General features: G+C 44.7%; 1 protein-coding gene across 1 annotated transcript; it reads right to left on the reverse strand.

Annotated features, from left to right (window-relative positions):
* Positions 1-6,645: 6,645 nt before the first annotated feature.
* PTAFR (platelet activating factor receptor) lies at positions 6,646-7,881 on the reverse strand. The gene has a single exon (XM_063140590.1). The coding sequence runs from the start codon at positions 7,879-7,881 to the stop codon at positions 6,805-6,807; it is 1,077 nt and encodes a 358-aa protein (XP_062996660.1). The 3' UTR covers positions 6,646-6,804.
* Between the last annotated feature and the right edge of the window lie 9,865 nt (positions 7,882-17,746).

The raw sequence follows: 17,746 nt of genomic DNA on the forward strand, positions 1-17,746 counted from the left end.
GTAACTTGCAACAAAAATAAGGAAAAATCTTTATGCTATGGTATAACATTGCTGTTTTAAATATGTTTGTCTTTAAGGTGTCACAAGACTAAAGAATTTCTTTTGGCCCTATCTTACAAAAGGATATTGTAGAGTTGCAGAAAAGGCCAAAAGGGCAACCAAAATGATCAAGGGGTTGGAGCAACTCTATGAGGAAAGGTTACAACGTCTGTTTCTGGCACTATTTAGCTTAGAAAAAAAGGTCAGTACAAGAAGACATAGAGTTAGATAAAATTATGCATGGTATGTGAATAGGGATACCATGCATTTCTCTCTCTCATATAATACCAGAACCCAATGAGGTGATCCACTGAAGTTGAATGGTGGGAGATTCAGGAACAGATGAAAAGACATACTTAATGGAATTTACTTCCGCAAGGTGTCGTAATAGCCACCAGCCTGGATGGTTTTAAAAGGGGATTAAACAAATTCATGGAGGATGAGGCTATCGATGGCTACTAGTCATGATGGCTATATTTTACCTTCAGTATCAGAGGCAGCATGCCTGTGTACGCCAGTTGCTGGGGAACATGGGTGGGAGGGTGCTATTTATTTATTACATTTTTATACCGCCCAATAGCTGAAGCTCTCTATTGCACTCAAATTCTACTTTTAAATTTCCCACAGTCAGCTAGTTGCAGACTGTGAACAGAATACTGGACTATATGAACCCTTGGTCTCATACAGCACAGCACTTAAGTTCTTACGTCCCGCTCTGTATGGCATCAGTAAGGGTGGCCCTGCCCACTGCTGACATGCAGCCCCCCCTTCCCAAGCCAAAAAAGGCTCCCCACCCCTTGCATAGAGAGTGCCCTGGGAATGCAGAGCTGATGAGCAGCACACAGCCATGGGCCACTGGGAGGCTTCTCCCTTACTTCCCAGAAAGAATATCATAGTAAGGGGAAGACCAGTCTCTTCACATCCATCTGCCAGGCAGAGAGCTGCAGGAAATTTGTTTCTCTCATCCCAGCCAGGAAGACCTCTTACAAGGTATTTGTAACTAAGAACTATTCCCGAGTTCACCTTTTCCCCACCCCTTTCCAATCCCTTTTCCTTTTGTATTGAGTAAGCCTGAGAGCAGGAACTTTTTGTCATTTTTGGCCTTTGAAAGCCTCTCTGGGAGCCTTTTTTGGGTGAAGGGTGGAATAAAAATAGCATTGAAGTAGTAGTAGTAGTATACTAATCATTATCAGCATAGCCAATAGAAGTATAAAAGGAGCTTTCAGGGCATTCTCTGGACCCCAAATTTATAAAGGCCCACATTAAAGAAAAACAAATTATAGCCATAGGGAGGGGGTCATGGCTCAGTAGTAGAAAGTGCAGGCTACTTTTAGGTAGCAGTGCTGAGAAAGAGCTCAAATGGAGACCCTGGAAAGCAAGTAGAAAATATTGGAGCATAGGAAGCTACTATTGGTCCATCCAGCTCAGTGTTGTCTCCAATGCCTACCAGTGGTTCTTCGGGGTTTTCAGGTAGGAGTCTTTCCCAGCACTACCAGGAGATGCCAGGGATTGAATTTGGGATCTTCTGCATGCAAATTACTGAGCTACTGATGGATCAGGTCTAACTGGGTATAAGGAATGCTGATGACACCCTAATATATTTCTCTATGCCTTCAATAACAGCGTCAGCTAAGGATAGTGTGTCTCCTCTGAATGAATGCTTGGAGGCAGTAATGGGCTGGATGAGGAAAAACAAACTGAAGCTGAATCCAGACAAAACAGAGGTGCTTGCTGTCAAGGGCTCTGACCTAGGTTTGGAGGTGTGTCAGCCAGTTCTGGATGGGGCTACACTCCCCCTGAAAGACTGTGTTCGCAGTTTGGGGGTGCTCCTGGATCCGTCGCTCCAAATGACAGCCCAGATGGTTGTGATGGCCAGGAGTGCCTACTATCCGCTTCGGCTGATACGCCAGCTGCGCCCCTTCTTAGAGTCAGAAGACCTAAAGACAGTAGTGCACACGCTGGTAACCTCAAGGCTTGACTTCTGCAATGCGCTCTACACAGGGCTACCATTGTATCTAGTTCGGAAACTTCAACTAGTTCAAAATATGGCAGCCAGGTTGGTCACCAGTACACCTAGGGGTGAGCATATGACCCCAACATTAAAATCACTCCACTGGCTGCCAATTAGTTTCCGGGCAAAGTACAAAGTGTTGGTCATTACCTTTAAAGCCCTAAATGGTTTGGGTCCAGGTTACCTGCGGGATCGGCTTCTCCCATATAGTCTGCCCCGCACACTCCGGTCCTCTGGGGTGAACTTCAGTCAGCTAAAACTAGGCTGACATCAGTTTCCCAGAGGACCTTTTCTTCTCTCCCCCCCAGATTGTGGAATGGCCTGCCAGAGGAGATTCGTAAAATTAACTCTCTGTGATTTTAAGGCAGCTTTAAAGACTAGCTTTTTCTGGCAGGCCTATCCAGATCAATGTTAAATTATGAATTTTTAAGATGTATTGATTCCTGTGGGTAAGAAATAAATATTATTATTATCATCATCATCATCATCATCATCATCATATCCTCATATAGCCAAAGCTGAAACCAGCTCTTGTTGGCGCTGTGTTCAGGCTCCCCTGTCCAACTGCAAGCTTTTAGAGTGCAATCTTATGCCCCCTTACCTGGGAGAAAGCTCCATTGAATGCAATTGGATTTCCTTCCGAGTAGATGTATATAGGATTGTACTGTTAGTATCAGATGCTTACTGGCCCAGCTGTGTAATTCTAGGATCAGAACGATACTCCCAGGAACATAAATGTTTAGAAATTAAAGATTCCGAAACAGGATATTTTTGTAAACTTCATTTATTTATTGTAATAAAAGAAAGTATTTCTCCAGAGGCTTAGCTTCTTTTCAAGTTATCTTGCCTTTTAGAACATACACATCACAGTAGCATTTAAAAATTGTGGAACAAAAGCAGCACTGACAAATTACGACCTTGGAGTTTGTTTCACTTCGTTCCCTGGTTTTGGTATCTAACACGTTATCTGTAGTCACTCACACATTATGAAAATCTGCAGTTTTTGCGTTGGATGGCTTTAACCATAAGCAAACCTTTAGGTCCAAACTTTCTAATACGTCATATAATACTGTGAATGTAATGTACAAGTTAAGAGAAATAACAGGGTTTTTCTAGAGAGGATTATACAGTTGCAAAGCTGCCATAGAAGAAACACCGTGAAAGGTAGCCTGTTTTAAAATCTCTGCTTCCATTTTTCTTTTGCACAGAAACCACAATGGAGGACTTTTATGCACCTATGTGAGACCATAAGAAGAAAAGGTCCATTTCACCTAGTATACTGCTTCCCACAGAGGCTAATCATGGGCCTCAGGAAGGTCCCACAACTCCAAGCATTCCCCAGCCAGCATGGCTGGCTAGGAAATGCTGGGAAATGTAGGAATTTTTCATGTCTAAACAGGCATAGGATTGCACCCTGGTGGCTGCCCAATTTTTTATTTATTTGTTTATTACATTTTTATACCACCCAATAGCCGAAGCTCTATTGAAAAACACAAAGTAAAAACAAAAAACACACTTTGCCACTAAATAAATACTAAACGGTAGGAACAATAGCTATTGTACAGCATTTGAAACAGCTTTCTTCCCAACATGGCATTTTCCTGAGTAGCTCGAATTAGACTTCTACCAGAATCTTAATCATGTTTATTTGAAAACGTAAACTTGTTTTCTATGAGATTCAAAGGAAGTACATTGAGAATAGCAACCTTAAGGACAAGTACCCAGCCTTGGATACAAAAAGTCCATGGGTAGGTAACTACTGGAAAGAGTTTTTAAAATCTGCCTGGAAGCGCATATCCAGCTAGAACTAAATTTTAAACATGATCCCTCAGAGCTAAGTCTCACTCAGTTCAATGGGACCTTCTTCCTTGTAAGCAAAATATGTTTATGTGAAAGCAAGCCCCATTAATTTCAGTGCAATTTACTTGCAAATACGTATGCCAAGGACTGCAGCCTTATTTTAAAGCAACGAATATGTCAGATATCATGCAACTAAAATCTGGAGGAGCTTGACTTGATTAGAATGAGGTTGCCGATTTGCTCTTAATAAGTATCAAGCTGATAAGCTTTATTCTGTTATAATATGGAAAGATAAGTTTTCTACATGCACACAAAAACCCAACCGAAACAACCAGGGCAGGATCTACACTACTGCTTTTAACAGCTTATAACGATTTTGACAACTGTTCAGGCCCAGGACACACTCCATATACAGTTTTCAACACGTTTTCAAAGAGCTATATCCTGCTTGGTGTAGATCTGGCCCAGCAGTTATTTAAGAACAAAAGCCTGAACCTCTTACTACCCGTGATGTAGTAATATTATAGATAGGTTTGTTTTCTCTCTCTGCTTTTGGAGTGGAGATTTTTTTTACCAGGTGAACCGCTGAAACCAAGCCTAGACCCCAGAGGTAGCCTCATGTGGTGGTCTTCCATACTGAACAACAAAGGGTTAGAGAAGGGTCTCGGGTGCTGATTGGCTGTAGCTAAAGTAGCAACCACAACTTCCTGGGACACGATACTCATGAGAAGAACTTTGTTGCACCATCCGGTCTGCTATATTAAGCTCTTTCTTGAGAAAGAGCTTGGCCCTTAGCCTGTGCTACTGGAAACATCTGTGGCTGTTGCTTTTTCAGCGCCCAATTTTGTTTTTCCTGCCTGCACTGCCACCTTCTGGTTCTTGGACGTGCCTGCCCTCTCCTTCACCTGTAGACGGTTCGAACAAAAGCTATTTTAAATTGATTTACTGAAAAACGTCACTTTTCTTCTGGAAGCACTCCAAATGGTATATAATAAAACAGTGGGTAAACTGCTTAAACATGCACATGAGAATACAAAAGAATAATTGTCTAGAGGGGAAAGGCCAGGACTAGCTCATTTGCATGTTGTCCAACCCTGTCCTTGGAGAAATCACTCCCTATTTTTGTGTTTAGGCAGTGACTTCTCATTTAGTTCATGTGTGTGGCTATTCTTTGGCTCCCTCCAGCACATCTCCAGCAATGAAGTCCCTGCAGGAAGGAAGGAAACTTGCCTCTGGGGCACCTGTAGGCAAACATGTGTGCATGACCACTAAGGCTCAGTCATGCTGCACATGGCCTGCTAGTCAGTTTCATGCACTGCAGCTGCTGAGCTATGTTAGGGAGTGCGAATGACACATTGGAGGGCAATTATGCTTTTGTAGTATATATTTAATGTGAAGAATAATCACACTCATGGCTTTTAAATCAGCCGGGGGATGGGGGACCTACAATGCTAGATAAATACTGCAAACATCAGGCAGAATAGAGGCCCCCCCTCAATCCCAAACTATAATGGTGAGGGTTATTAGCTAACTCAATATGAAAATGGTGTTATAAGCATGTTTAGATTTCCATCTGTGAAAGGATAGAGGGTATGCATTTGGCTAGCTCTCTTCACTGTTGCCTCTCCTGTTGTATTGCTGAACCCCACACCTGTTTCATTGGATACCCCTAGATCACCAGAGTGTCTCTCCTTGTTCAGGGATTGAACTAAACCAGAATTAGTTATTATAATTATTGTTATCAGTGTTTTAAAGTTCATTGTTTGGGCTACTCCTTCCCAAAGCGACAAACAGAAGAAGTGAAAGACAAGGCACAAATGAGTCCGGCTAGAGCATAGAAACATCCTCTATGATAGAGCACAAAGAAACAAAGCCCAATGAAGAGAGACTGAAACAACTGGGCATGTTTAGCCTGGAGAAGAGAAGATTGAGGGGAGACATGATAGCACTCTTCAAATACTTAAAAGGTTGTCACACAGAGGAGGGCCAGGATCTCTTCTCGATCATCCCAGAGTGCAGGACACGGAATAACGGGCTCAAGTTACAGGAAGCCAGATTCCGGCTGGACATCAGGAAAAACTTCCTGACTGTTAGAGCAGTGCAACGGTGGAATCAGTTACCTAGGGAGGTTGTGGTCTCTCCCACACTAGAGGCATTCAAGAGACAACTGGACAACCATCTGTCAGGTATGATTTAGGGTGGATTCCTGCATTGAGCAGGGGCTTGAACTCAATGGCCTTTTAGGCCCCTTCCAACTCTACGATTCTATGAATCTATGACAGCTTTCCCCAAATTAATGCCCCCCCCAGATGCTTTGGACTACAACTTCCAGCATTCCTGACCATTGGCCATGCTGAGGCTGATGGGATTTGAAGTCCAAAACAACTGGGGGAGCCCAGGTTAGGGAAAGCTGCCCTAGAATGTCACACAGGCTTCCTGTCCTACCAAGGAAGTTTGGAGTTTGGTTTCAGGGCACCTGACTCCATAGATTTGTCAGTGAGGAAGAGCATCAGGATTCATCCTTTAGGGCGGCCTTCTCCAACCTGGTGGCCTCCAGGTGTGTTGGACTACAGTTCCCATCTTCCCCAGATTCAGGGCAAAAGGGGAGAACCATGTACCACCCCCAATGTCAGGTCAAAAGTACAGAGCCAAATATAATCGACCCCTGAACCAGAGAACAAATGTAATGCTCATCTTTTTAAAAAGATATCAAAAGAGGTTTAAGTGGTTTTCTTTCACAGCAATAACATAAGGCAACTTCGCAGAAGTATTCCATTTTTTTTCTGAGATATGTTATTTAAACATCCTAAGTGCATTCTAGTTGCTGCAATTGTAACCATAGAAGAGCTAGAAACCTGAATTAATCAGCCAGAAATTCAGAGAGCTCTTGCCTGCTGCCAACCTGAATTTGGGCACGGAACAAGCATCACTGAAGTCTTCCTGTTGCTCTTCTTTTAAGGCTTGAGAGAAGGATGAATGCATTGTTCCAAATGTATCATTCCCTCCACTGCCGTCTCAGTTGTTTGCCTGGAGCACTTGCGGCTGTCTTTAATGTTTTTCAAATTTTCAGAAAGGTGTTTCCTGAACTTTTTGGTGAGGAAGCAGTAAATGATAGGATCCAGAACGCAGTTGGCCCCCAGGAGGCACAGGGTGACTTGGTGGATATCATTCAGGAACTTTTGTGATGAGCAGCTTATTTCCCATTTCTTCAGAACCATCAAGGTCCAGGGTAGGTCCACAAAGTGGTGAGGCACAAAACACAGAATGAAGACGGTCAAGACGGTGCACACCAGCCAGAACGCCCGTTGCCTGACGCGGGCGCTCTTCCGAGCTTGCAATGGTTGGGAGAGCAACGTCCGGATAATGAACGCATTGCATACCAAGACAATCAGAAAGGCAATGAAGAAACAAATGCATATGACCACGTGGACGGCAAGGACAGCGGTGTTTTCTTTGGTGGTGTCATAACGCTCAAAACAGCGTATAACATCCTCCTCCGGGGTAGTCCCTTCGTCATAGAGGAAGTACATGGAAGGGACACCTATGATGACCCAGATGGCTATAGTGATATAAATGCCCCTTCTACGGGTGCTGGACTGAGCAGTTGAAATGGGCCTTGTTACCGCTTGGAACCGATTATACGTTATGACGCCCAGGAAGGCAACCGAACAGTAAGTGTTCACGAAGAATAAGTAGCCAGCCAGGTTGCACAAAAAGGGAGGCATGATCCAGTCCCCTCTATGGTGGTAATATACAATCCACATGGGCAAGGTGACCAAGAAGAGCAGGTCGGCTGTCGTCAAGTTGACCATGAATATTTTTATTTCATTTAATTTCTTGGTTGCGTAAACCCGCGTAAAAAGCCATAGCACGTAGACGTTTGCTACAAAGCCCAGAATGAAGATGATGCTGTAGAAGACAGTGAACAAGGTATATCTGAACTCAGAATCCACATTGCAGACCACGGCCTTGACGCCGAGGGCTGAGACATTTTCACCTTCCCGCTTTTGGAGCATCGCCGCAGTAGTCATGGTGTCGTTTTATTTGGAATGTGTTGCTCTCTGCTTTTCTTATCCTAAAAGAGAAGGAGGAAGCAGTTAATAGAATTAAATAGTTTGTGGTTTTGCATGCAGACGGCCAGTCCCAGGTTCAAACTCTGGCACCTCCAGTTAAAAGGATCAACTAGCAGGGAATGGGAAAGACCTCTGTCTAAGACTTTGGGGAACTGAAGAAAACAAGAGGAAGAGGAACCCTCAGCAGAAATATCAAGCCAGAACAAAAGGACCACAAAAAGTAAATTACAAGGCTAATAGTGCTAATGAAAACCAAAGTGTAATTATAAATTCACAAGAATTGTATACATTGTCTGAGATTTACAATAATAAATGCGATCATATACAGTGAATAAAATCAATACAGTTGTCTTTTCAAGCCAAATTATTTTAGTTGATATCTTAGGTGGATTCTTTTTTTTTACATGTTGAAAATTAACACTCTGTTTCTCCTCCACCCCCTACATGAGATAGTCTAAGCATTCAGTAATTATAAGAAACCAAGGCAGAAAAATACCAAATACATTGTTCATGTGAACCAGAGAGACCGATATGCTACAGGCAGAGTGTTATGAAATTGAGTGTTACCAACATACGTAATGAATAGATAACCAATCCATAGCGAATGTATTGTGTCTCCTACTTCATTTTGCCAATTGTAACTTGTTTGTTATTTTTTCAGATAAGGCCATCTTCCAAACCCAAGTCCACCAGGCATCCAATGAAACTCCCTTTAGGTCCTTCCAAAGTTGAGCAATGACCAGTCTGGCTGCCGCCATCAAAAATCCAGCCAATGGCTTAAAGGAGCAGTTTTTGTTATTTCCCAGAAATAGTGCTAAAAGTGCCAACTCTGGTGTTCTCTCCAACTGCTGTGCAAGTATCTTTCACCAAAGACGTCAGTCCAAAACTTTGCCACTTTTGCACAGGACCACCATCTTAGGTGGATTTTAACAAGAATAAAAGTTGTCATGCATCGTCACGTCTCCCAGTCCCTCGGGCAAGCACACATTCTGGCAAACTCACATGGGACATCCAAATCAGTGAGACTTCTTTATTGCAGGAAATCTCACAACAAAAGCTTGATGGTTACGCATTTCAGAAATCATATAGCCAATGTCAGTCGCTATAGGCTTCAAGAAATTCTGGAACAGTCAAAAGCTAATCACAACTACCATGGTGAGGTCCCCATCAATGTGGATTCCCCATTGCCATCTCCACAGTTTGGAGCACAAGCAAAGGTCAATCCATACCTGGGTTCCAAACCCAGACAAGGGAGGGGAACAATCCCTGATATACATAATGAATAAGATCAATGAATATGAGCCAACAGTGCGATATGGCTGCAAGAAAGACAAATGCTATTTTGGGCTGCATTAATTATAGCTTCCAAATCGCGTGAGGTACTGGTTCCTCTCTATTCGGCCCTGGTTAGGCCTCATCTAGAGTATTGCCTCCAGTTCTGGGTTCCACAATTCAAGAAGGACGCAGACAAGCTGGAGCGCGTTCAGAGGAGGGCAACCAGGATGATCACGGGTCTGGAAACAAAGCCCTATGAAGAGAGACTGAAAGAACTGGGCATGTTTAGCCTGGAGAAGAGAAGATTGAGGGGAGGCATGACAGCACTCTTCAAATACTTAAAAGGTTGTCCCACAGAAGAGGGCCAGGATCTCTTCTCGATCATCCCAGAGTGCAGGACATGGAATAATGGGCTCAAGTTACAGGAAGCCAGATTCCGGCTGGACATCAGGAAAAACGTCCTGACTGTTAGAGCAGTACGACAATGGAAACAGTGACCTAGGGAGGTTGTGGGCTCTCCCTCACTAGAGGCGTTCAAGAGGCAGCTGGACAACCATCTGTCAGGGATGCTTTAGGGTGGATTCCTGCATTGAGCAGGGGGTTGGACTCGATGGCTTTGTAGGCCCCTTCCAATTCTGCTATTCTATGATTCTATGAATAGGATTAGTGGTAGAGTACTTGCTTTTCATACAGAAAGTTCCAGGTTTATCCCCACCATCTTCAGTTAAATGCTGGGGTGAAGAATCTCAGGCCCAGGGACCCAATCCAACCCTCCGGGATTCCCTGAAAGGCCATGCCTGCTTCCTTTAACCCTACTCCATTTACACCACTACCTTTTTTTTCACAGTAAGCACATCCAACCTCATATGATTTGCCAAAGTTAAAGATAGACAATGTCTCAGCCATTGGAATAATACAATTTAGATACGGTCGTTCTGCTTAAAATGCCAAATCCAACGTACAATGATTTTTCCCAATTTGCCTAGAAGTAGCTTATCTCAATTCTCATACCCTTTTCTGTTTCTAATCAAATGAATCAGTAAACCATAAAGAATGCATTTCAAATTCTTTCTAGCCAATCCTTAGGGTTCAAATTAATGTTCAAGCACAGAATGTTGGAGAGTCTGCAGTCTCCAGTATCTGGGTGTTGGTCTTCTGCTATGCTTAAACTTTGCTTTTATGCCTGCTTTTTCTTACAAGACTTGTGAAGCATTCCAATTTACAAAGAAAAACAGGAACAGTGCAGGTAAATAGGAAATGATACATTTGCTAGGAGCTTCCTCAAAGTAAAGGGTGTTTTTTACTGTGGTGCACTTCCTTAGGGTGGTGTCTTGGTAAAAATGGTGTCATCTATTTCTGCTGCCTCCTCCTTTCCACTTAGGGCTCCCCGGGAGGTGGGGGCAGAGTGGGAGTACTTGGAAGAGAAGAATCATTTGACTCTTTCAGACCACACAATATGCCCGCCCTGCAGTTTCACTAGTACTTCCTAAATTCAAGGATCATCTTGAACGGTTTCCCTGGGAGGAAGTGAAAAGAGAAGAAGATTCACGTCTGTGCCTTGAGAAACACTGCTCAATCCAGCCAAACCTCACAATGACTTGGGTAATATGTCAATGTAGTGTGGTAACATAACTGCATATTTGTTCATGTTCCCTTTTATTTATTTCTTAAACTGATTGAAAAGGACTCTTGTTTTGCTTAACTCAAACCACACATTTCTAAAACAGCTATTTTAACCAATCCTTTGGACACTTGGCAATCCTATGAACACTTCCTTGGGAACAGGCCCCACTAAATTCAGTGGGACTTACTCAGGAGTGGTGTCAACGGTCGTCATGGCTGGGTATTTGCTGAGGCCCAAATCTTGGCAGAGGGCCCTACCATTGGACTGATTTCCTATTGGGAGATGTGCCTGTTAGCAGGAATGTTCCACCGCATCTTCTAGGCACGTCTCTCATCCTATTATGGGCCAATCAGAACTTGCACCAGACACCTCTCCATCACTGCAGAGAGAGGCCCATGGGGCAACATCCCATTTCACAATGGGAGGGACTCATTCAGAGGTCTGATGAGGAGTGGCAACTTAGGAACATAGGAAACTGCCTTCAGTCAGTTCATTGGACCACGTGGGGCAGCGTTTTTGATGCTGACCACTTCAGGGTTTCTGGCCCTACCTGGAGATGCCAAGGATTGAAACATGCAAAGAAGCTATCCAAGGTGCTGAATCCATTTTGGGGTAGGTTTCAGCACTTTGGATAGCTCTTTTAAATTCTGGTTGTTTCTAACTGAAACCCAGAATGGCTTCACAGCCCCATTGAAATCTGAGCCACTAGCCTCCACTGGAAGCCGTAAGGCAGGAGCCCACAGACACCATATGCCTGAGGACCCACCAAAAAACTGCAACTGGCCCTGGACTTCAACCATGTAAACATTAATAGGATTGTGCTTGAGACTCTCACAACAGACTCAGCAACTGAACAGTGCACTCCTCTGCATGTCTACTCATAAGCCTGGAACGCTAGGGGTGCAGCCACAGAAAAGGCCCTGTTCTACATTCCCACCAAGCAAACCTCTTCTGATACTGGAAGAGACAACAGGACTTCAGAAGATGATTCCAATCTAGGGGAAGCTCATATGAGAGGAGGTAGTCTTTCAGATATTCTGGGACTAAGCAGCTTAGGGTAAGCATCAGCACCTTGCATTGGGCCCAAAATCAAACTGGAAGCCAGTGCAATTGGTATAAGAACAATGTTCCGGCAGGCCTTTGGTGAATGAACTGGACCTTCTCGCCTGCCCAAGGACCTCCACTTCCCTTACTCGGCTTCGTCCTTTTTCTTCTGCTGCCCCTTACGCCTGGAACGCTCTTCCAGAACACTTGAGAACTACAAACTCAATCACAGCTTTTAAAACTCAGCTAAAAACTTTTCTTTTCCCTATAGCTTTTAAATATTGAGTTTGTTCTGACTCTATACTGTTAGCTTCACCCTACCCGGTGCCTGTTTACACTTCCCTGTGCCTGTTTGCATTCTCCTTCCCTCCTTATTGTTTACTACAACTTTATTAGATTGTAAGCCTATGCGGCAGGGTCTTGCTATTTACTGTGTAATCTGTACAGCACCATGTACATTGATGGTGCTATATAAATAAATAATAATAATAATAATAATGACCTCAGTCTGCGTCAAGGACTGTTTTATAATTGTCGTTTTATGTACCATGGTCTAAAAAAGTATGCCAGACAGCAGTGCAACTGTTACATTTTGCACAAGCTACAGATTCTAAACACTCTTTAAAGGCAGCCCTACGTAGAGCAGCTTGCAGTAATCTAGCTAGGAAGTGATCAAGAACTATATCACAGTGTCCAGTTTCCCCTTCTTCAGGAAGGAAAACAGCTGGAGCTGGGCAAAAGCACTCCTGGCCATAGCAACCCTCTGGGCATCAGGTGATATCAGGTAGTATCAGGTGCAGGAGCTCTGTCCACAGCTGAGAAAGGATGCTGTGCAGAGAGATGAACTGAAGTGGAAAAAGTGGATCAAGATTCCAGTGAAAGGAAGTCCAAGGTTTTAAAAACACGAAGGGGTGAAAGTAAAGCTCTTGTGGTTACAGCTTCCTCTGCTGGTAACCTCAAATATTCTAAAGAAATATATGAGGTTACCAGCAAAGAAACAAAAAATAAACAAACCCCAAACAACCTTCCATGTCAGGGCCAAACAAGGGCAAAATCATCTCTATATTCCATTTATTTACTTATTTCATTTATGCCCTGCCCTTACTTCAAGGATCCTCAAGGGAATAATTGTGAGCACCACTCAGTTCTGGTACTCAAGAATTTCCTAGGCTCAGATTTATTTAATTCTAAGTGGACGCCTTTTGCACCAGGTTCCGGTTGGTGGATCTCAAGGTTCTAGCAAAAGAAAAACAAAATAGATCCTGCATGGCAAACCTGTAATCTGTCCAGCCCCATGAACCTCTTTGTGTTTTGAGTTTAGAAGCAGGACTGGATTTGCAGGTGATGGCAGCGATATCGTATGGAATTGTCCTGCCACTGCACATCACACCTGGCAGAGTGAGATGGTGGGATTAAGGACAACCCATACCTCTTGCAGCAGATCTAAGAGTAGGGGCATGTCTACACCATACGGTGTAGAGGGAGGGAGGTGGGACGATCCCAGACTTACCTACTTCCCGGATCATCCCAGGGTGTCTACACATGGCACGCGACGTCCCGGGAGGAAGAGGACGTCACGCCTGCCATTTTTTTAATTGAGAAAGAGTGCAGGAGCGCTCCATCGCAAAAGTGAGGGTTTTTCTTTTTTAAAAAACCTCCTGCTCACCCCATTCCATCCTCAATGGACATGGAGCTTCTTAGGAGCTCCGCACTCCATGCCCAGTTCCCGGCTCCTCACAGTTACTTGTGAGGAGCCGGGATAAAACCGGGACAGTCGGCCACACATCCCGCAATCTCGGGGTCATCCTGAGACTGTGGGAAAATTTGGGATTAAAGGGTAAGGCGATATCCCGGGAAAGGGAAGGATCATCCCTCCCTGCTCCCGGGATCCCCTGTGCATCATATGGATGCACAGGGACGATCCCAGGGATATCGCCCCGTCTAGACATGCCCTAGGTCTCAAACCACTTGGACAAGTGTGCCATCGTGACTAGTTGACAGCTCCATTCCCCTGTCTACCCCACATCACCACCACCATCTATTTCTTACAGTATATCATAGTCCAGTTTGGAACGATGTACACATAGGATCCGCAGCATCCAAATTACAAAGCTAAAGGATATGGCTGGACACAACACAAAATGGGGTCTTTTCATTTTGGACGATTAATTTGCACGTTCATCATCTGGGTCATCTTCGCAGTTCCTACACCTCCTGCATAGCTGTCACGTCTTCTATTCTGAGGATCATTGGCCTGCCATTAGCTAAAAATCTGTTGTGCCTCTTCCTGGATGTACTGTCCTTGACTTTATAATTTCCCGATATGGAAATAAATCCTTTGGGATGGTAAATATTAAACAGGATGCAAGATTAAATGTTATCTCACTTCTCATCGTTTCCCACATCAAAGTAGAAGCCGGGGGGGGGGGGGGGAGACTGCAACTGTTTCCATACAATGCATCAGGCGCATAGCCAGAAATGTTGCAGTGAGAAAGCTTAGCAGATAGTTTAACAGAGAGCCAGTGTGGTGTAGTGGCTAAAGTGTTGAACTGGGAGTCGGGAGATCCGGGTTCTAGACCCCACTCGGTCATGGAAACCCACTGGGTGACTTTGGGCCAGTCACAGACTCTTAGCCCAGCCTACCTCACAGGGTTGTTGTTGTGAGGATAAAGTGGAGAGGAGGAGGATTATGTATGCCACCTTGGGTTCCTTGGAGGAAAAAAGGTGGGATATAAATGAAATAAAATAAAATAAATATAAATATTTTAAACTGTTAATAACCAAACATAGAACAATAATATTTAGATATGTTAAATACATGTTTATTTATTACATTTATATCCCACCATTTTTCATCATCATCATCATCATCATTATTATTATTATTATTATTATTATTAGCATTTATATCCTGCCTTTTTCCTCCAAGGAACCCAAGGCGGCAGACATAATACTGCCAAAGACACCATGGCTGCGGATCTGGACACAGCGCCCCCCCCTTGTGAATACCCCAAGGCAGCCTTCACTGCATCTGGCACTGTCCAGATGTGTCGGTCAACAACCCACAAGAAAAAAAAGGAAGGGAGTAGCCTTCGCAATAATCGAAGGTCCTTACTTATACTCAGTCAACAACCCACACCATGCCCAGTCATCGGCCCTCCTGGCTGTGGTTGATGGGAGTTGTACTGCAGCACATCCAGAACCCACCAGGCCAGGGAAGGCTGCAAAGAATTGCTTCTGTAAGAGTGGCCTCCACTTACCAGAGTCTAGAGGATGGTTATTCCCAGCCGAGTCCACGTTTGAGCTGCCCCGCAGTGGAGGGAGGGCATCAACAAGTGAGCCCTACCTCAGATCCTGGCAAGGAATCCCTCCACAAGCCAGCAGCTTGAAGCTCCTCACCGCCAGCCAAGATCCACACACCCGAACTGAGAGGGACACCTGCGTAGTCATTGGAAATGAAGAAACCGAGTGTTGTCATCCCCCATTGCTACAGAAAGGCCAAGTTGAGCAAGGTTAAGAGGAAGGCAATTAACTGCCAAAGGGTGGGTGTGCCTTCGTCAGCGTAGATTCACCCTACTGCGTGTTCCTAAAATGCCTTACCAAGCCTCAAACTGCGTTGCCTGTCAGAGCTCCAGTAAAGGCGCCTCTCGCTGTCATAAATCTAAAGCCACTTAACAACTTGTTTCTAGTATGCAGAAGTTATATAACAGTCATTGGCCCCAATCCAGAGCTCAGCTCTGACATTGCACAGGATCCCACCTCCCACCCGCCAGATCCTGGTAGCTGGCAGGAGCACTAGAAAGGGTAGTTTCATATACTGCCCATTTCCTCTTTCAAATTTCCCTTAAACTAGCACATTTGTCCGGGGCAACAGGCTGCTGTTACACACACACAAAAGCATCTCAGCAGCTGGAACAGGGAGCTACCAGATGCTGGGAAGACAATTAGGAGTGTGTGCTCCAGAGTATCTGGCTAGCCGCTGTCAGAGACAGAGTGGTGGATTACATGGAGTTTTAGTCTGATCCAGCGAAGAAACTCTTACATCTGAGCTACCTTGCAGGGCTGTTGCAAACGATGACTGAGATCATGAATGCACAGTGCTTTTGAATACTTTAAAGCACTAGCATCTATGCCAGTGATATTGTACGTCCTTCAGCCCAAGGGCCAGATTCAATTTCAGAGAAGCTCTCAAGAGGCATGTTCCAGTGATGGGCGGGGGCAAAATGAAAGGGGCGGGGGCAAAATGAAAGGGGCGGGTCCAAAAATACCAGCATATTTTAGCTTAAAACTCTTACTGGCAATACATAAGCCTTAGGAGAGGCATTTTGAACAGGTGGGAGGGAAGGAATGAAAAAAACGGAAGCCACTAAACAATACATGGTCGGAGGAAAATGAGCATGGCCATCTGGGGAATCTGAGGGGCTGATTGGGACCCCAGGCAGGATGGATTTGCCCCACAGGCATAAAGTTCAACACCCTTGGTCTAGACAGATGCAAAGTATGAGGCTGGTGGCTCCGATTTCACTGGGGCCACAAATCCATTCTAGGCTTTCAGTCGGAAACAGCCAGAACTCTAAAGAACCTGTGTAAGGTGCTGAACTGAGTTTTGGGATAAGGTTCAGCGCTTGGATAGCTTCTTTAGGGTTCTGGCTGGTTCTTACTGAAAGCCAGAGAGGATTTACAGCCCTACCTAAATCAGCCCCACCCACCCACCCCAATGGTGCCAGGGTAGAGTTTTAAGTTCATGCATTTATTTTCTATGGATAAGTACACTTTTCTATAGATAAGTTGCCTCAAGGAAGTCAATAAAATTAAAATGACACAGTAACAAATTCATGGAGAAATATTAACCCCCGCTGAAGGCTGGCTAGAAATGGTTAAGACATGGACAAGTGCACCTCAATTGGTGAGGAGGTACATCCTGCCCCCTCCCCCCACCAGGAACCCACAGTACACCTATGAAAAATACTACCGCTGGCGAGGTTTCTGCCAATGGTAGGAATCCAAATGGTAGGAGCCTTGGATCTGAAGTCCCCTTGTTCCCCTGCCATGCCCCAGGATTGAGCCTCATAATTCTTCATACACCCCATAGTTAAACTATGGAACTCACTACCACAAGATGTAGTGGTGGCCACCAATTTGGATGGCTTTAAAAGGGGGTTGGATAAATTCCTGGAGGAGAAGGCTATCCGTGGCTACTAGTCCTGTTGGCTGTGTGCTACGTCTAGTAACAGAAGCAGTAAGCCTACATGCACCAGTTGCTGGGAAGCATGGGTGAAGAGGTGCTGTTGCACTGTGTCCTGCTTGTGGGTCCCTGGCTGACAGCTGGTTGGCCACTGTGAGAACAGAGTGCTGGCCTTGATGGACCCTCGGTCTGATCCAGCAGGGCTCTTCTTATGTTCTTAATTGCACCATCCTGAACATGACATAGTCAAATTCCCTCCCATTGGAGGGAAAATACAAGAAAGGAAGTACCACCAAGGCAAACAGGGACACAGTGAGCCAGAAGGGATTGTCCACCATTTAACTTCTCCCTCTCAGCCCACCCCTCACACACTTAGGATGGTCCTGTTCAACGCAGCCCTAAAACAGTGAACAGCAATGATCAGTAGCAACAGAGCTACTTCATTTAGGGTAGGGGGGAAGCAAGTCAAGCTTCCTGGGGTTTCTCAGATGGCCACGGTACCTTTCCCCAAGCCCTGTTCCCTCCCCACCCCTGTCACTGATCATTGCTTGGTTTTCTGTCTTTTGCACAGTTGTCCAGAATCTAAAATTGCACCGCCATTTGTGATTTGACCTAAGGTTGAGCTGAGAATGGATTTGCCTGAACCTTAGGAGCAATCTAGGAATGCAGATAAAAACCTTACGACCACCACCCCT

The sequence above is a fragment of the Elgaria multicarinata genome, chromosome 13, assembly GCF_023053635.1.
Source record: "Elgaria multicarinata webbii isolate HBS135686 ecotype San Diego chromosome 13, rElgMul1.1.pri, whole genome shotgun sequence".
Lineage (NCBI taxonomy): Eukaryota > Metazoa > Chordata > Lepidosauria > Squamata > Anguidae > Elgaria > Elgaria multicarinata.